The sequence below is a fragment of the Vidua macroura genome, chromosome 5 (assembly GCF_024509145.1).
Source record: "Vidua macroura isolate BioBank_ID:100142 chromosome 5, ASM2450914v1, whole genome shotgun sequence".
In the NCBI taxonomy this organism is placed as follows: domain Eukaryota; kingdom Metazoa; phylum Chordata; class Aves; order Passeriformes; family Viduidae; genus Vidua; species Vidua macroura.
Window position 1 is genome coordinate 29,850,700 of NC_071575.1, and position 20,628 is coordinate 29,871,327.

The window sequence follows — 20,628 nt, forward strand, 5'->3', positions numbered from 1 at the left end:
ACAGTTTATATACACAGCAAATAGCTACATACACACTAATATTTATCTTCTATAAACTTTTAAAAATCATACACTTCACATGATTGATAAAACACATCTGCTATATGTTGAGTAGTAGATATTTTAAATGCCCCATTGATGTACAAAGTTTAAAAAGAAAGGTGTTGGCAAATGCATTCACAATGTCCTGTAGATGAGTGAGAAACAAAGACCTAATTGTAAGGCATAATGAAATTACTAAAAATTCAATTTTCCCTACATCATAGCAAGTGGTTTCCATCCAGAATAGCTGAGGCGTTTCACCTGTTTTAAGATGGGAAAAACTGCAGGACGAAAGAGAGGAAAAGCCACCTTGCAGATGTGATCCAGGGCTGAATCATCACAGCTGACATTACCACAACAGACCATTAGAAATGAGGCAGGCACACACTCAAAATGACCACAGGAACTGGGCCTTTGAAGTGATGATCACCACAGGTGGGCTGGGATTGTGCTACATGAAATAGCACAGCCTGGTGAGGAATTATAAAATAATTGCACAGCTACAAAAAGACTGACAGGGATTAAGTCTAAAACTAACATTGGATCCAAACAGATACTGTAATAATCTAACCAGCACGTGATCTTTCTCATCTGGAATTTTCATGTCTCATTACCTCCCCTTTTTTTTAGCAAAAAGGCAGGGGAGAGGTACATATACAATTTAATCCATTTATTGAAGTTCCCTAGAATCTACTGATCAAAATAAATTTTCTTCTGGATCTCAATACAAACTTATTATATAAAAATTAATAAAAAATGGAACATCCAAAAGTAAGAGAATATCAGAAAGGGATATTCAGGAAGAATAAATGTGCTTCCAGCAACTTCCTTGGGGACAGAAGTCTGTTTGGTCCTGACAGCACAGCCCAAGCCGATGTGGCACATCATCAGCATTTTATAAAAGTGTCATGAACAGATATTCGGGGAGACCAGCAAAGAAATTACATGGGGGTTAACTGCAGAGGAATATTGCTTCCATCAGTAGTAGATTTCTGTCCTGAATAGTTACTTTTTTGCTCTATCTAGCATGGATAGTATAATTACACACATCAATGTCTTTACCTAAACTTCCACTTATTTTTGAGACTAAAAAGGTTCTCTAAGAATATCTGACAAGTTCTTCCCCTTCACACAAGCCAAATAATCTGATCCAACCAGCAGCTTTTGCAGCATGACCACAAATCTCCTAGAGGTCCTTGCATGTTGTAGATGTATGTGCTTACTACACTTGCATGCCCCTCAAGCCATGCTCTAGAATCATGGAGAAAGAAGATGAGCCATGGGAAACAAGATAGTTACTGTTTAAAAATGCCCTTTCAGCAGTGTTATTACTTTTGCCTTTCTGCTTTATTGGATGTCCCTCTGCTTCTGTACTTAGGAAAGGGCAAGCAAGAGTGCCCAGTTCACCTTCTCTGTATCATTCATCATTCTGTACACTACTGTCACGTTCTCTTTTATTTGTCTCTTCTTTAAATTAAAACAATCCCTATCCTTCCCATCCCTCTTCAAACAGAAGACTCTCTGTGACCCAATTATTTTCTGTGTCTATCTCCAAGTGCCCTTTACTTTGGCTATATCTCTTCTTTAAGATATGAAGAAGAGCACTGACTAGACAGAATGCAAGCACATTGTGCTTGGGAGTGATGAATTAGCATAACCAGGAGCAAATATATTCCCCTTTTATTATCTTCTGAAATACAGAGGAACTTTGCCTGTATCTTGACCTTTATTTCTCCAGTGTGAACCATTAAGATTTTCAGTTTTCTAACAAATGACAAGTCAAGGACATATAGATAGTTCTTATTAAAACGATGCCAGTTTGGAGTAAGGGACCTGCTATAGATTCAGAATTTTCCATTAGTACCACAAAAAACTTTCTGTATTTGTACTTGAACTTGTATACAGAATTGGGAATGCCATTTGTAAACCATATAAAAACTCTAGATATTGCTAACTGATATGCTTTGAACTGTCCATAACTTTTACTGTAGAAGTCTCTCTTGATAAGTACTAGTAACAGAAATTCCCTTATCACATGGAGTAGAAGGGAAAACAATGACAGCCTCTCATGCTCTAATGGGACTGGCTAGAACAGGGTGTTCAGAGCCTGCTGGGGATTTGAGCTTGAGCATATTTTGCTATCAGGTTTCACATGAACAGCAGCCACACTCTTTGAAACAGTGTGTATTTGTGATCTGCACTGTGCTTTCTGAGGCTGTGCTTTCAGGCTGTGACTGTCCCATGCTGATACGTGAACAGACCCTAGCGCTGCACAGCTGGGGCTTTCTAGCACAGCCAATGGACACAGTGACCAGAAGAACAAGCCAGGATTTTCTGTTCCAGCCAGAACTTCAACTGCCAGAAAGGCACACCAGAAACAACGAGGGATTTCTGACCAAACTGGAGCAGCTGCAGCACATTTCAGATGGGGAACCTACCTAAAGGCACCAGGAATGTTCAGCTGGTGAAGCTGAATCTTCTTCACTCATAATTTCATTTCTCTCAGCTTCCAAATCTCTCAATATCCACTTACCTTCTGTGTACTCTAGACATTCAGACAGTAAGCTCAGGGCAAAGGGCCCATCAATTTTCTGCTCATATCTCAGTTTCTACACACGATGGATCCCCTACAGTGACACAACAATTACTACTGCTAATATTTCTGTATTGCCACACTGATGAAAGAACACTGTGGACAGCAATCTGAGAGAGCTCAGATCCAAAGCAGAGGCCCACAGTATGACACAGAACAGCTTTAGGAATGCTGTTATTTGGCAACATGGTATTTTCTGAAGCTCTGCTCTCACGATCGTTCTTTCGCCCCTTAACGAGCTCAGAGGCCCACGTGGGCCAGGGGGACTATGTCAACAGATGCCTTGACCAGGGCAGAGCTTTTTGTGAGATCAAAGACACAGCAATGAAAGTAACAATGCAGTGACAACCTGTGAACCTTAAATACAGAGAGCTTATCCAAGTTTATAATACACCCTAGGTGACAGTTTTTGCGTGGTGGGTAAAGGCCGTGCAAGCTCTGAGTGATATTTTTTTTTCATATTTAACTGCTGTGATGCAGTAAAGTGCTATATCTAGTGTACTGCACGAATCTTTTGGAGCAGCTGGAGGACATGGCACAGGATGGACATGGCTGAGAGCAACTACAATGAGAAGAACAGTTCCATTTATGTTTGCAAAGCAAAGCTCAAAAATGCACCTCAAAAACACACTGCAAGTGTAACTGATACAAAAAAAAATAACCATTACTAGAGCCTGAATTTGCAAAGAGCCCCAGAAAAATCACCATTGTGGAGAAAACTCCCTCCCTCACTCACACATCAGCCACGACAGTGACAATATTTTAAATGTCAACACTGTATTTTACTGCTCATCAAGGCGTGTAGGGACAAGGAAGCAATAGCACATAATGGAACAGTGATTTCCAAAGAGGGGATGTGCAAGGCAATAGCTATATGAATAAAGATCATTTGGCTTTCAGTCAGCTCCCAAGGAAGGACTGCTGTTCATCTTGAAAGATTTTTACTTAAGAAATTTGGAAAACACTGCAATAAAGCATCAGTACAAAATGTGAAAGATTGAGGACGGACCAAGAATGCTGAAGACATTAATAAAGAAACAGTAGAGATAAATGACAGAATTACAAGTAATACTCAGTCTAAACTCCTGACACAACATGACTATAAAATCAGATCTGCTACTCATCTGGGATGCCATATATGATCAGCAGTGTGGAAAACCAAAGAATACCCAGCTTTGCAATTAATATATGGGTTTCCTGCAGGCCTGTAGTTTTATAGTCAAGATTACCTTGAACAAAAGTGAAGTTATTTAAATGCTCCTAAAGAAAAGACTGATTTAAAGCTGTGAACATTCATTTCACCAGCCTGTCATTAACTCATTGATGTGGTATAGTAGAGTGGTTTGCCAAAATGCCAGTGTGTGAATATATGTGTGCATGTGGAAAAATTGCTTGATAAGAGAAAGTTTTTCTCCACTTTTCAATATTTCTGTAAAACACAGAGCCCATCCATATTTTAATAAGGATGTGTCAGTCCCTGGTTATAACTTGCAAACTGCAAGGGCCTCTCAAGTTCTCATCAAAGGCATGAGGTCTTACCCAGTACACAGCTGAGATGGTTGTCAAAATTCCTGCTGATTACACCAGGCTTTGCTGAAGCCCCCAAAAGGAGAAGAAATACGAGAAAAAAAGTACAAGAAATACAAGCTAGAAACACTAGGTTGAAGACCCCCAGCATTTTAAAACTGCCAAACATGGGATGGGGGGGGTTAAGGTGACTTTTTATTACTAGAATGGTATTAAGAGATCTAAAGGAGTGAGGTTTAGTGTCCTGTGATCAATCAGGCTTTTCAAGGAAAAGTCACTTCACAGGCTAAGTGTCAAACATGTTGAACTAATTTCCTAGGAAAGGCTGATGGAATAGTACAAAAAGCACTGGATAACTGACTGAGAAGCAGAAATAAAGACACAAAGAGCACATATAGCTCCTGTGCCTTGATACAATTTACATTTATAGTATTACTACTAAGAAGTGTTACAAACATCTTAAAAAAAAAAAAAAGAAACAAAATTCTTGAAATAACAATTACCCTTGTTCCAGTTCTCTCAGTTCTTCTCCCAGCTGTAAGGCAGCAGTAAGGCTGGCATGTGATGGGGCACACAGGGCAGGGAAAGGGCACTGGGTCAGACGGCACCACGAGCGTGCTGGGGACCGGAGCTTGTTTTGGGGAGGGAGCTGGGTGTGGACATGCCTGTAAGCTGTCACACTGCACAGAGCCTCTCTGCCCTTGCCTCACTCCCCCTCTGGGGTGCCAGCCTGCCCCCTCGAGCCTGTCAGGGCAGGGAGGCCACTCCACAGGCCTGGAAGTTAATGAACTACAGCCCTTGGGGGAAGTGAGGTGAGAGTGTTTGTACCTGATGCCCAAGGTGTGGTATGTGGGAGATCTGCTGTAAATTATCTTCACCTCTACCCTGTCAGTAACCACACACCTGCAGTGTGGGTTGCCAGCCCAAAGGCCAATGGTCTTTCACCAGGGGAAATTGTGACAAAATGTATCTTGCAGCAACAGCAAAACAATGCTCAGATGAGTCTTACCTTGCTGTGCCAACAGGCTTGGGAAACTGGGGCTCATTTACAGCCTCAAACTCATCCTCCTTTGTCCTCTTCTGTCCCCTTGGCTCCCAGAGCCAGGCAGTGTGAGATCTGGCACCACCAAACCCCCTCACCAGGGATAACCCAGTCAGCTCACCAAACACTTCATTTTCTGCTTAGAGAGCAAGAAAGGATAAAAAGGCTGGCTGGGGACTGACAAGAAAACCCCCAAGGACTGAGAAAAAAAACAGCCAAGAGAAAGTCAAGGGAGTAGCAAACAGGATGGGTGACAGACAGAGGAACACAGGAGACAGAGAAGGAGTTCCTCTTCCCTGGTGTGCCAGGACCTTACCACGTGCCAGCTCCCTGGCCAGGGCAAAGGAGAACATTCCAACTCCACCAGTAAACAAGGAGAGAAAAAAGCAGGGAAAAAGGAAATGTCATCTTAACCATAACTGAGCAGAAATTTTTATTCCAAGTAGCTGTACTAAAAGCAATAACAACTCCTCAGCTCCCCATGTTCCAATCAAAACGGAATGGTGCTTTCTGCAATACACAGGGCAACTTCCTTTCCAGAAGTCATTACAGTTTTATAGAGCAGCACCTTTGCACTCTGCCACAAAGCAATCTGTTAACATTAGGAACAGCAGGGATGGAGCAATGGGAGACTCTCAAATCAAGTATTCATTGATTTCATTTAGACAATTATACCATACAGAGCAACCAAAAGGGTTTAGAGTTAATCCTTCCCTGATGGCTTGTGGTACATGAGCAGGTCCCTGGGTGGTCCAGACTTTGGATTCTGTTTCTGGGTCTTCCACAGCCTTGTGTAACCTCTGAGGCACCAACTCTCCTCCCCAGCCTCCACATGGGGCACACTACAAATTGTGGCTAATAGTGATCTACCTCACAGGGGAGAAATAAAACACCTCAATATTATCACATAAAAGAAACCACCACAGCTAAGTGAACTCTATCACTATTATGTTTGCAGCCCCCCATAGTAATTTCATTGCTATTTTTCTTGTGGCTTTGCTGTTCTTTTTTACCCTGATGAAAACCAGCAGAAGATAAAATGACTTGCTAATATTTCAATGAACTTTACTTCCACTCGCCTCCTTTTTAATTTCTTTTGCAGGCAAAGCTGAGTTCCAAAAACATGAAGTGCATACATGTGTGGGGAAGTTCAGGTCAGACAAAATGCACTGCAACCAAACAAATTTAATTTGAGGTGGGTGGATGTGAAACATCTCCACGGGCTACGTGTAAACTGTCACGGGCAGCTGCGCCTGCTTGAGTCAAACCGACCCAATGCATACACTTGGATTTTGGTGTACGCTGGCCATACTGGACAGCAGTGGACATAGGATGTGGGCAGCAGTATGCAGTCCAGAATATGACAACAGGAGGACACAACTGCACTCAGAGACTGCCTCTTGTGATTACTGTAAGCAAAATTTTGCAAATATTGCAAATTTGCAAATAGAGAATGGAAAGAAATCAGATGGTGGAAGTGTCAGACATGATTATAGGGAGGTAATGAGAAAGTTCAGTGGAAAAGAAGGAAAAGGAGAGCAGAGTTTCTGCAATTAGTCTTCTTCAGAGCAGAAGGAGAAGATCCCAGCCTCATGCTACTCCATAAAAGGCAGACAAAACCCCTGGCACCAATGTTGTATAGACACTGTCTGGGAAAGGCCCAAACCAGCAGGTATATGGATCCCAAATCCACACAGCGAGAGAGCCAGTCACCTCTAAAAGCCACCAACACTTTATATACATCCAAAATACATAAATACAACTGAGATAAGAGAGCTGTGAAAGGCACATCCTTTTCAGGAACTCTTCAAATCCTCTTGCTCCCAAGCCCTTCACTTTCTAATGTTTCTCTTCTCTGCAGAATGGGACTCTCTGCCAGCTGTCTTCTTCTGTCTACTATGTGGCTTCTCTAGAAAAGCAGGCTAGCACAAACAAAAGGAGGAATTGCTGCTGACTCTTACTTTGGGGGCAATGTGGTGAGGGAACCACGGTTTCAAGATCTTAAGAACGGACAGACTTCCTTCTGTGAGCCATAGGAGCAGGAGACGTTGACTGGCACTCAACGTCCCTTCCTCTGGCACCATAAGCACAAAGTTCCTTGTGGGTTGATCCTTCCAGAATGGACTCATCCTCTTCTTCCGATCTACCCACACTTGTCTTCTCTCTTACATTTTCAGGATAGTGCCATGGTTTCTTTGGCACACTGTGATCCCTTCAGCTGGACGCAGTCCACCAACCCAACCTGACATCGTCACCAGCTCTGCCACAGGCAGGTGTGGCTTGGAAGATAGCCCCTGCAAAGGCTGGGATAAACCATCTCCCTGTCTTCAATGAGGCACATTGGAGGTGCTTAACTCCTCAGCTGCAGCCTGGAATCATGGCTCAAACTCTGTGATTGATGTCAAATTAAAAACCCTGTTCATAGCCAGTCCTGTACACATCCCACCTTCTCAACACTCCGAAAAGCATAACTTGCTCATTCAGAGTCAAAAACATACGAGACTGAAGCAGCAAGCAAACAGCTGAAGTTGAAACCTGTTGAACTCACAGCAGACATGGATTTCCTACTATCTGCTGGGCTTGATGTACATGCTTTGTAGGCTACAAAACAGGGCAGTGTACAAGTGTGGAGACAGGAACCGAGAGATGACTCCTCTCAAACAATTACAATTATGAGATTTTCCAGCATTTTCAACCATGCTGTTGAATCTCTGCCTCCCCCTCCAACCAGCAGAGCAAAACATCCCTAAAAAATAAAACTAGGAGCATAGGACCAGCAAGAAGAGAATGTAAAATAATAAGTTGTTCATTCCAACTCTGTATTATGGCTATTGTCCTCAGGAGAGCACTACCACCTGGCACCTATGAAATAAGAGTTCTTGGTGGAAGTAAAAATTTCATCACTCTCCTTATCAGATATTCACAAAAAAATGCTGTTTTACCCAACCAACTTAAATGGTGTTCTGCAAACCCAAAGACAGAAAAAGCTGGAAAGATTTTCCAAATGAAGTTCATTCAAGGTTACCACAGACCATCACTTGTGAAACAAACTCTGAAAATCCTTGCCCATAGAAAAAGGCAGAGAAAAGGCTTCTTTAACCCCAGGTTGATTAGATGCCTGCTTCTGTGTGCAGGTCTGAAGGTGATCATAAGTAACTGATCACTTCACTTTTGGTGTAGAAAATAATAATCGGCTGTTAAAACTAAATTTCACAGCTGGACACTTTTATTCAGTGTCTCATAAAGCTGCCTCAGAGAAAATGCAAGGTGAACCTCATTTTCACTTCTCTGCACTGTGTTAAATGAATGAAATACAGAGGATGGCAACTGAGCTCTGCTGATTTGTAGATTACAAATTCAGATCTTGTCTGGAAAACTCTATAGTGACTGAGATACCTAATTAAATTGTGACATCAGAGGAGAGTTAACTCACAGAGCAACTGTGAGGAACAGACATATTTTGACATTCTGTTTAATGCTCTTTATTTTTGTTAACCTGTAATTACTTCAATGACTACTGAACATAAAAAAATATGTCTTTGTTAGAGAAGATGCCCCCCCCCCCCAATTTTAATTAAGGTGTAGGATTTCACAATGCAGATATCTGAGGCCTATAAGAATGGCTCTGATACTATTAAGTGAGACTAGATTTCACTTCCATGGTATTTCCAAGGTTGCCTCACTTCTCCTCAAACCAAACCCCAGCTTAGGGTAAAATGTTTTAGTTGAGCTGTACTTAGAAGAAAAAGGTGCACCTTGGTTCACTTGAAGGTTACCTCTAATGGGAAAGCTTTGTCCCTGACTCCAGTGTGTTTACACTCAATACTTCGTGTAAATCAACTTCCTTGATGAGGGGAGTTTGCAGCAATTTGAACAAAATAGCTACATTACATACATTTCTGAGCCAGTGAAATGTGCACACAACATTCGGGGCTGGCTGAGTGTGCAGTGTGCTTTGAAGGGTGGCTTTGGAAAGATGGCACTGTGTGGTCCCACATTTATTGCCTCTCAACGGCTTCTGGATTGAGTTTACTCAGTTTCCAATGAAAATTATGCTTAATTCTACATAATGCTTCTCCAAGCAATATCAATCTAAAAGTTTAAAGTCAAGCCAACCTCCTTGTGACCCCTATATCATCACTCTTAAAGCATGACAAACGCAAGCAGGCAGCTCCAGAGTAAGAGTATGGTTTGAGGGCAACAGGGCAAGTTCTCTGCCAGTATAAATCAGTATTGCTTGCCTACTTTGAGTAGAGGCATTCCCACGTAGACCAGCTGTGGACACAGCTAAATGAAGACCCATTCTACAAGTGGGAAGAGAAGGAACTGCCTCACAGGTGACAGAGAACCAAAGGAGGACTGAAGTCCCTCTGTCCACCCCATGCTGCTTGAGACAGCAATAAAAAGGTAGTGTGGTTATTGCTAGGACAGGGCTGCAAACAGAGCTGAGAGCAGAGAATGTCTTGAACAGTATTTCATTGTCCCACAGCCAATTTTCAGAGTAAAACCACAGACTAATGTGAAGATTTCACAATGCAGACATTTGACAAAGAAAGGATATTTCTTCTGGTGTAACGTTTGGGCCCCAACACCAATTCAACATATTTCCCAATGACAAAAAATCTTGTAAACCACAAAACACAAGGATTACAGAAGTTAAAGATAGAAGAAGAAACCCACAAAGCAGAAATATTAAGGCCACCTGTGGCCTAGTGAAATGCGCAGTTGCCACAGTCAAACAGGATATATCCCTCATTAACATTACATATAATAAATCACACACATATGTAGAATAGACACTTCATCTTATTCTAGAGAAGTAGGACCAGAAAAATTAAAATAAGCTAAAGCTTTTGTGGCCCACCTATGGTAAAAAGCTCTAGCTTGAATCCTAGCAGCTCTTATCAGCCTAAGTCAACACAACACCAGATGGAAAACAGAGGTGCCTATGTAGATCCCTATCAAAGCCAGAACAGGATTCTGAGGTGAATGCTTCCAAGGAGAAGGGGAGAAAAAGAAAACATCAAAGGACAAGTTGCCAAGGCTATAACCTGAGACCTAACATCAGCCACAGAGGTTTATTTAACCTTTCAGGTGCTCATTAGTGTCAAGCCTTTGTGGCAGCTTCCATACTGTCTCTCCATCCTGCAGCTGGCTGAACATGGAGTTACATCCCATCCTAATGAGCCACAAGGAGGGTGATGTGCATCCCTGGCTTCTGTTTCAATCTTAGCAATCTCAGTGTAAAAGCCTTGCAACATCTTCTGATTCTCCTGACATTTAATTAGCTGGTGTCATTTTGATGCCATAACCTGTCTCATCAGGATGATAACTACAAAACAACATGTGGAGCATAAAAGTTCCATGAAAAGTTTCAGGTCTGGCAGCCAAGCTTATGAGTCCCCTGACAGTCCCGGTTCCTGGGACTGGTTCCCATTAGCCCTTTGTTTTGGCACTGAGCAAGAGCTTCTCTGTTAAAGACAGAGAAACAAAAAACCACCGAAAATCTGCAAAGCTCAGCACAGCCTTGCAAAAAATGACATCCTGTCCTGCAGAAAGAGAGCATCCTCATTGCACAAACTCACACCTATTCATCCTGAAGGACAGGTTTATCCTACACGATAGAGTCCATCCTCTTCTGGCCTCAAAAGGTAGTCCTATTTAATTGTGTACAATGTTTTTCTCCATTTGTCACCTGGTACTTGGGAGGACAATCTCCAACAATACCTGCCAAGTGCTTCTTATCCACATCAGCTGCACAATTTGACAATGGTCATTGCTAAACAAAATGTGAGCCATCCACATTTGCACTCAATATAGCCAGTGGTCTTTTTTTCCAAAATCCTAGTCTCATACACAAAAACTTTTTTTTTTTTGAGAGTGTACTAGTCAGTGTAAAAACTCAAATGAACCAAGACGTTTCATTCACAAAACATAATCAACTGAAAATCTTTGTCATGAGAACCTAAGCACAGCCTAATGTTTTCTAGAGACAGAAATGCAACTACCTGAGGCAGAGGATGAGCAGAAAGAACTCCACAAGCTTAAAAAATTTACTGAACCAGTGTGGTCCTCAGACCTCAGTTCATCTGGAGAATTCTTGCTAGAGCTCAAAGGTGTTTCCCAATTGGATGAGCCTATCTTTTAAAGCAAAATGCTCTGGGAACTCACAGCTCCCAAAGTGACAGGGAGATTTCTTTTAGGCAAATGTTATGGCAACACTACTATCAAGGGTGAAGGCGTTCTTGCAAGACTTTTCCACTTGCCTTCTATTCATCTTATTTCCATGGTATAACCATGATATTACAATTTCAGCCAGTTCATGCCCACTGCAGACTACTGGGCTGTAACTGGTCCCACCAGTTCCCTATCCTAAACAGCATTTCAGGTGCTTCTTTGATGTGTCTTAGAGAAGGTGCTTGTCAATGCACAGTACTGAGCACTTAATTTCTGCCTTCTTCAGCAACATTACTTTGTAAAAGTCAAATTTCACCCTGAATTTATGCATGACCACAATCACACTTCATGCAGGACAGTGTTTGGTTCAGAAAGTTTTGGAGGAGTCCCATGCAGTGATCCTTTTCCACATTTGGAGGCCCAGATTTACAGTGCTCTTGTTTCCTCACACATTAAACCATGGAAGATCTGCATGCATCATAAGCCAGGTCTTGCCATGGAAACCCTTGACCTGGCTTGAATTATATTCAGGTCAAGACAAATGGATGAGTACAAGAATCCACATCTACCTTTTAGTGTAAGTTTTAATAATTGTCTTTTATTTTATACATGCACACACATACTCAAGGGAAAAGAAGGTCTAAGTGAATCTTTCTGAAAGTTAAAATACAGCTAAGTGAAGGAAATCCAGGAAGTGCTCCAAAGTACAACACTAAAAATAATCACCCACAAAAAAACCCTTAAGCCCTACAATACCTCCCTCACACATGAACACATTTGCACCCATTGCCTTATGAAAGCTCTTCTTGGCTCAGCAACCCATAATAGTAGCAGCACGGGAAAGTTTATTTGAAAAACACAGATTAGCATGTCTCTAAAAGACTTCTGAAGTACTAATGTGCTCAGTGATTATGCACTACCCAATAAATGCCAACTTTCCACGTTAGCAAAGTTGCTGGGATGGAGTGAGCATAGGAGAGAAGCCAATGTGGCAGTCAAAGCAATGCACTGGGGATCAAACAACCACATTTGCTTCCCATGACAGCTCATGACTTGCTGTTCTGTGCCTGCTTCTGCCTTGGTGCCTTCATCTGTAACACCGGGTAGTACCACCTACTTAAAAAGGGGCAAATAAAATTAATGAGAGCTTTTAACTGCTCAAAAAAATCTTGTAAAAAGCAAGATTAATTCTTTAAAAATTTCTGAAACAGTTATTATTGTCATTTCTTTGTTCTGCTGGAGCATGTGAGAGTCCCAGAACCATGCAGCTGTGGGTACAGTACTGATGTGGAAAATAAAGGTGGTCCCAATCCTGGGTCTACTCAAATCTGATGAAAGCTACAGAAAGACAGACTACAGAGAGACCCTCAGAAACAAAAAGCTTCTTAGAAAATTTCCTATTTGGATAGCTACATTTTTTTAAACTGACTTTACTTTATCCTTAATGAATGTACCATATCCAAGTCTCATTATCAAACCTCCCCTATTTCAAATGTCAAAAATAGTAACTTTAAAAAAATAGCTGGTAGTGTATGCCTACTCCCAAACTATAAATCCATGCCATCAATTATTGCCATTTTAATTCCCTAGTTAGCAAATACCCTTCATCTGTCTACACTATTAAGCAATGAAGTAAACATGGCAGTAAGACATTAGTTTGATAATGCTTGCCAAGTTTGATAAAAAAACCTGATTCTGTTATTAATGTACTAACAAATGTATAAGGCTGAGTGACTTATTTTGCTCAGCCCATTTAGAATTAGCACCAGGGAGGAAGATGTGTGTCCTTAGCAGCACCTGCAGTGAGAATCTTACAGTTCACAGCAGATTTACCTCTTTTTCCTTGGTTTATTTTAAGAACTTATAAATGGAAGGACACTTCCAACTGTGTTAGTCTATCAGAAGATAACCTGGTTCAAATTTGTCTTCACTGCACTGATATCAGACAGTGATAATTCTTCTAACCTTATGGGGTGAGGAAATATTTTGCATTAAGTCTTGGTGGCACCAGATAATTGTATAAATATAAGTCGTTTACTTGGTTGAGATTTAAATAATATTTTAGCTTAATCTCATTAAAAGAGAACAAACAACCAAACAAATAGCCTTCTATTTACCTGGAAGTGACAAAGGTATCGTGGAGTTCCAAGATCTGTGCTCCCTCTCCAACAGTGCATTTAAGCAGATACTTAAAATTGAGAAAATTTTGCTAGCCTGAGAGCACAGAATGTGCATCACGAAAGGGGTGGCATGCTGTGTCTGAACCCTCCACTCCTGCCACAGCCTTGGGAACCTGGCAGAGGAGTTTATAGGGCATTGGAAATCCAAAAGTTTTGTTACAGTTTGCTCCCTTACTCCCCCCCACTCACATCCTTCCAGATCAAGGACATCTCTCCACAGTTCTGCAGGCAGATGAAAGTGCACTCTTGCCATGCTGCAAGCTGAAAAAAAGCTATGTCAAGTTATTTCACAGTCTTGTGACCCCCATGAATAAAGCCCCTGCTGAAAGGTACAGTGGATTAGCTTGGGCTCCATGCCTGATTTAGACAGTTTGCGTGAGCTGAAAAACACAAACACTCCGAAGTATTTTCTGTTAACAGAAGCACACACGCACACAGATATATATGTGTGTGCATGCAGACTACAGGAAACTCGAGTTATAATCACTGCCTTATCTTGCTTCACAGTATATCAAAGGGATCATGAACCTCATGGAAATACTGCCAGTGAAGTACTGTGTTTTAGTTTACAAACTTCTGAAGTACTTTGTTATGACTAACAGGCAGCCAGCTCAAGCAGTCATCTGAAAAGCCAGAGATTTCTTTAGCTTTTTCTAATTTCTTTCTTTGTGTAACCATTTCAAAACTTGACTAATGCTTCTGCAGATTAGGACAAGAATGAAACATTTTTTGTGCTGCTGTGTCAAAAGCTTTTGTAATTTCCTACAGGGACATCACATCGAGATGAAGTCGCTTTGTGGACAGCTTTACTAACTTTGTAAAAAAAAGTGTGACCAGCTCTAACACAATCTCTTAAGAGAACAGCAGTAAAAATGCCATACCTATTGACTGAGGCTAGAAGAGAAGTGGTGTAAGAGGTGATGGCCCTGTCCATAAAACACCTCTGGCACTCACACAAAACTACTGCAAGGAATTAGCAAGGTCAAGGCTTGGCTCCAACATGACATTTGAACCAAAGAAAACAATCTCCTCCATGGATTTTCAAGAGAATTGTGAACCCTTTCTACCTACCAATAACAGGCTTATTTTTCCAGGATGTGACCTCAAGTGCCAGCTCGTGTCACTGCTCCACAAGCAACGGTAGAGGAGCTAGGTCTGGAAGGCACCCCAAAACCAGACTCCAGAGCAGGGCTGCAGCTCAGGGAAGTTCCTCATGGACAGCTCAGTTCTGCTTTCTCCCAGTGGCCCTCCCCTCTCCCCTCTGCTCATCGAGGAGCAGGAAAAGAGAGGAGCAGCAATGCCCAGACAGCCGGGGGCAGTGCAGGGGAAGCAGCAGAGCCATGGCATGTGGCACACTGGAGGAAGATGAAGAAATAAAGGAAAGAGAGGACAAAGAACCATATGGAGGATGTGTGATCACTGGCATGACACAGCTGCTGTACCCACACACCTCTGTGTGTGCACCATGTGCAAGGGCACATTTAGGGCAGGGGCTGGGAGGCTATAAGAAAGATTTACTAAAAGAAATCTCAGCCTTGCTTGTGACATATGTACAACTTTCTATGCACTGTGGGTCAAACATTTACAAGAATGCCTCTTGCTTCTGGTAAAATCAACCACAGGAAGGGCAAGGAAGGATGTAGTGGTGGCAAAATGCAGAACCCAGCATTGCCCTGAAGAGTGCAACGACAAAAACTGAAAGTCAGAGCTCCCCAAAATAAACTGTCTGTATTTGAGGGCTGGAACAGCAAAAAGGGGAACTCTCAGTCTTTATTCTGCTATTACAGAGGGACCAAAAAGCTGTAACTGAAGCAAGTGGTCACCAGGAAGTGTAAGGAAAGTGACTGAAGAGCCACACTGGTTGTAGAAAAAAGGTAAGTCAGATGAAGTGCCACAGCAAAGAAATATTACGTAAATCAGGTCAGCTAAGCCAAGCAGAAGGCCCAGGCACCAAAAAGCCACTCTGTCAGCAAAGCAGAGGGTGTTTGGAGACTGAAGCCAGCAAAGGAACCCAGCAACAATGGCCTTACTGAGAAGGGTCCATGCTCGTATCCTGCCCATCCCAGGGCAAGCAAAAAGGGCACACATGGAAAGAGTTTGGGGTCAAAGATCAGCAGGTCTGTGCCAAGAATTGTAGCATTTCCTTAGCAGAGGACACAGAAAGGTCCCAACTTGCCTGTCCTTGCATTTCTTTGTTTTGATATGGAGCCTGACATGGGTGCAAAGCTATTGGAAACACACGTACTATGTTACAGAAATGCAAGAAAAAGAAAACAGTATTTTTTTTCTTTTCTTTTTTTTTTTTTTTTTTGTAAAAAAGATGGATATTTTTTACAGCATACACAGCCAATCATGACATTTAATTTTACAGAACAGGAAGGAGCTCAGTAAGTTGCTGTAAAAATATCCACCCTTATGCAACCGAAACACCAGCTATGGATCAGGAATAGCTGTGGAGTGGCACCATGGACCTCTCCAGCACTGTGGATATGAACGTAGGGACAGAGCTTAACCTACACCTCAGCCAGCTGGTGTACCCCTGGCAGTGACCTCTTGTGTAAAATGGCCCCAGCAGTCACTTCATATATAGCTTTAGGCCTATATTCCACTCCCCCAAACCATATTTTCCATGTCACAGACCCTGTTAAGTAATTTAACACAAATTGTAGGCAGAAGACAGAAAATACCGACATTTCAATTTGGCAGGCATCTAAATTTTCATTATAAGCATTCAGACAAGGAATAAATTCAGACAAGGTAAGGAGCTGCAGATGCTTTCTGAAAATACTGTCATCTCTGATGGGTATCTTATGTACAGCCCCACACACAGCACAAGAGTAGAACATGGTCAACCACACCACCTACAACATAATAATACCTACTTATTTAAATGTTCTGTGAGCACACCAGCATAACTCAGGAACTGCTTTTCTGTATTCCTTGCTTGAAAGAAACATTGCATAACACTACTGTAACTATAGACTGCTTTTTTAAATTTTTTTTTTTTCCACCGAGTATTCAATTCCTAACAACAACTTAACTTAATAAACATAATGAATGAGGAACACTCCCTATCCCCATCTGTTTATTTCTTCTTACTTAGGAAAAAAACTTTTTTTAAAATTTGGCCCTTATATGAAATACCAAATGCTGTAATTTATGATATAACCAAGAAGTCCATGGTCCTTACTCTTTCAATTACAAAAAACTTTTCAATATTCTGAACATAATTGGAAGATAAACTATTTTTGACACTAGCTACTCTGAAGAATAAATAGCTCATTAAATAAAAACCTCCAGTGTACATTCTACCTTTACCAGTAGAGAAGCAAAAGTGATAAGAAAAAGCTTGAGGGCACTACAGCATAATTCGAAAGGAGAAAGCAGTGAAAAGGCCCAATTATTCCTATTGGCAAAGTAATATATCTAAAATAATAGGAATCTTCTGAAATCAAGTTCACTTGGTATCCCAACTGAAGGCACTATTTAAAATACATCAGTAATGGTAACACAATTTATTATTTGATTGAAATAAATGATCTGTTAATGTTAAAAGAAGACAAAGCTAAGCAGACAGTCACTGTTTTGCTCTACATTGCTATTTCACACAAATAACAATTTGTGTGAAATTTCTCCTCAATGGGAGGACCAACATATTCAGGATCTCCCCTTTGGCAGGGAATGGCTCTCAAGGTTGCTCGACAATACTGAAGGATTCCTTACCACAAGAGACTCTTGCTAAGTGGTTAAGAGCATGCTAAACTCTGAATTCTTGATGGCTAAATGATATAAAGGATTGATCATGTGCAGATAAACCTTTAGACAAACTGTTGGGAAAGGCTGGGACTAAGTCTGGATCCAGCTGTAACTAAACTCTCCTCTGAGAAGGAGTTTAGAATGCAAGGGGATCCTTCCTTAAGATCATGACTCAACAGGAGGGTCACCCTGACAGTTGGCTGAGCCTGTCCTGTATGCAGTAAACAATAAAGTGTGCCTTGCCATTGAACCTTGTTAACCCACTGCTACATCTGCTACCAAACTGTGGTTTTTATCAACAAACACTCTCTTACCCCTGAAGGGCATGACTCCACCTGTGACCATGTGGAGTTTAACCATATAATGCTTTTCTGGAAGCTGTCCCAAAACAACTAAGACATACCTGATGTGCCAAAATATAGATATTATGGCCAACATCTTTGGGGGAGATGCCATCATCTCCATTCTCCTCCTCGTGGTCACATTCCAGACCTTGGTTGTAGGCATTCTTCATCACATCCACCTGCAAAACAAATCCAGCCAGGGGGAGAGGAAATAAATGTGGTTCTTGGGAAAAAAATCACACTGAACACAGCCACTTTGCTCAGCTCCAGCCTGCATGGGTGCCCTGCAGTTCTGCAAGAAGAGCAAGCAGCCTGAGAAACACTTTCTGAATAAAGACAAGCTTGAAAGATTTACGAAGCTCCAAACCACTACATTTTTCATCAGCAACTATGAGAAAGTAACAGGAATGCTGAGCCTTTGTGAGCAGGTATTTTCACAAATGCTTCTAAAGACTGGTCTAGATATGGCAGGGGTGGTTGTGCAGCACTTAGAGTGCAGCCATGATCTTCTTCTGGCCAGAGCAGGCAGCAGCACAATTTCACAGCAAAAACCACATCTAAACCAAAAAGGAAAGGAAGATTTGGGCAGGGTGCTGGGGAAATTCCAAATATTCAAAAGCCTTTAAGAGGACCACCATAGGGTTCCCCACACAAGGCCTGATCCTGCAGTTGTACCCTAGGGATGGCCTCATCCTGCTGAGATGCCACCTTAGTGATGATTCCCTGAAACCAGAAGGCAGTAGGCTCTGCCTAAGGGCAGGGACGATGTCCCCAGACTCTTCCCCAGAATCCCTCAAGAACTCCCAGATCTCTCAGACTCTGTTGTTACACAGTCAAGTGGTATTGGAAATTACTTCCCCAGCTTTCCAACACATTTAAAGTTCCTGGAGACCTCATAAACATCAAGGTTGTTCCAAAACACAGCAACAACTGCTTGGAACTCTCTTTGTTCATGAAACATAAATAAATAACATATATGTCTATTAAATATAGTCTATGTCTATGCACACATTTCTGTTAGCACTGCTTCACAAGCTTAATTTGCCAGCCCCTGACAAACTGCACTTGAAGACAGTCTACCAGAATATGATAATTTAGTTAGGAAACAATTAAAGAAAAGTGCTTGGAACGGATAAAAATAATGAAGTCGTAAAGACTGAAATCATGCATGCTTGATCCTTTTAAAGTGCTTTTTGTGAATTAGTACTATCCTGATACATTGTGCCACCATACGCTGCCAACACTTCTCAGCTTAGATACAGATCATTTTAAAAATGTTTTAATGACAGATTTTTTTTCAGCCAAAAGATTTATGAATATTCACAAGTTTTCTCACCAGTTCTCTTGGTCTCATGTTGAAAAGGATTCTTTCCGCATTCTCACTGTCTTGCCTGCTTTCCATAATAGCCAGCAAAAGCTTGGAGGCATTGTTCTAGAGATACAAAACCAAATTAATGCAAATTTTAAATCTCTTTCATGGATTAATGACCCTTGCATTTGTTTTAATTGAGATTATGAGGACCACTTTTGTGGATCTTTTATGAGGACCATAAGATTTTCAACCACTTGCATCTTTTATTTTACTGACATATTTAATAAGTTTTCTTTAATGTCAGCATACCGTAACACTAACTGTGCACGCTATATTGGAAGGAAAATTTTAAACACTGAAAAATATTTGACTTAAATACAGAGTGTTGCTGCAGACTGTGCATAAGAAATTAAATTTCATTTCCTTTCCTTATTTTCCACCTAGCAATTTTTGCCTTGGCTTTCTGTTAAAACAAGACTCAACAGAGGTAATTACAAAACATATTACACAAAAGGTTTTATCATTCAGGCAGGTTTCCTTCCCCTTTGGTTTTTATGAATTTCAACAGGTTATTATTTGAAAGGCTGCAAAATAAACTGTTTTCATGCACTCCTGAGGTTTTGTTTCACTACTAAATATTCCTGGGGGAATATATAAAGACAACCTTTGCTCTGTCAGCTGGCTGCTTTTCCCCAAGACAGCTCCTCAGGGTTACACAGCATGAGCTTTAGCTGCAGTAGCCCCGTGGTGCCTCAGAGACCTGCCTGTCTCCCAGTTAAATCGGCAGTGGTGAAGTGGAGAGGAAGAATGGTCCTGGAGGTTTGGCTGCCTTCTGGCAGAGCAGGGTTGCCTTGGCTGACCTGTCACATCATCCTCATCATTCCCTCAGTTACAGACTGAGCTGTTGGAACACTTGGAAGCAGGAGACAGTCCCCAGGGAAGAGGTAGGGGCCAGGAAAATAGCCAACCCACCCTACAACCTCATTCTCAGCTGCTTATTGCCATTATCAACAATTCCAGCTGAAATTTCTCCAGGGAGGGTGTGCCTCAGACAATTGGCATGGGCAGTTTCAGAGGAAAAGGGCTCAGCTGCTTTTGGGACAAGGGCAAAAAGAAAGATGTTATTCCCTACATGTTCAAGCAACTCGTGTTTTAAGCAGCCTTTGTATCCCCAAGTTTTGATAACAGACCTTAAAATATGGAGCACTAGAGGCCAATAGAACAATCACACAAGTTGTAGTCTCCTAGTCAAACTTGTCCAACTCAGAAGCATTTTGTAAATTACAAATTGAGTACTATAGAGCAGAAACACACTAATTTCACAGCTAAAAGCCCACAGGGGCTATTCTTGGTGAGCACAGAATCACAAAACTGTGCATGTTTGATCATAAAACTACACACTAAAGGCTGCCCTCTGGACTAAGATTCCAGCAGTCCGGCCTCTGCTCAAAGCAGCTTGCTCAGGGCTGTGTTAGGCTGAGGATTAAACACCTCTAACTGGAGGACTGAAGGATGAGACTGAAGGTAAATGGAAGGAGAGTAGATTAGAATGAAGATTTGTATGTAACTGGGGAATTCAAAATTTCTGGGAGAAGAGACTGGAACCTGAGACAGAAGCCAGGACAGAGGAGCCTGGGCTTGCCAACACAGGAATG

At 41.6% G+C, this 20,628-nt stretch overlaps 1 protein-coding gene across 3 annotated transcripts in view; it reads right to left on the minus strand.

Annotated features, from left to right (window-relative positions):
- ITPR2 (inositol 1,4,5-trisphosphate receptor type 2) overlaps positions 1 to 20,628 on the minus strand; it is a 242,810-nt gene that overhangs the window by 47,487 nt on the left and 174,695 nt on the right. For all 3 annotated transcript variants that reach the window (XM_053978468.1, XM_053978469.1, XM_053978470.1), the window contains exons 44-45: positions 18,998 to 19,093; positions 17,721 to 17,840 (exon numbers count right to left, since the gene is read on the minus strand). In XM_053978468.1, coding sequence (XP_053834443.1) covers positions 17,721 to 17,840; positions 18,998 to 19,093 — 216 coding nt within the window. The remainder of the gene's footprint in view (positions 1 to 17,720; positions 17,841 to 18,997; positions 19,094 to 20,628) is intronic.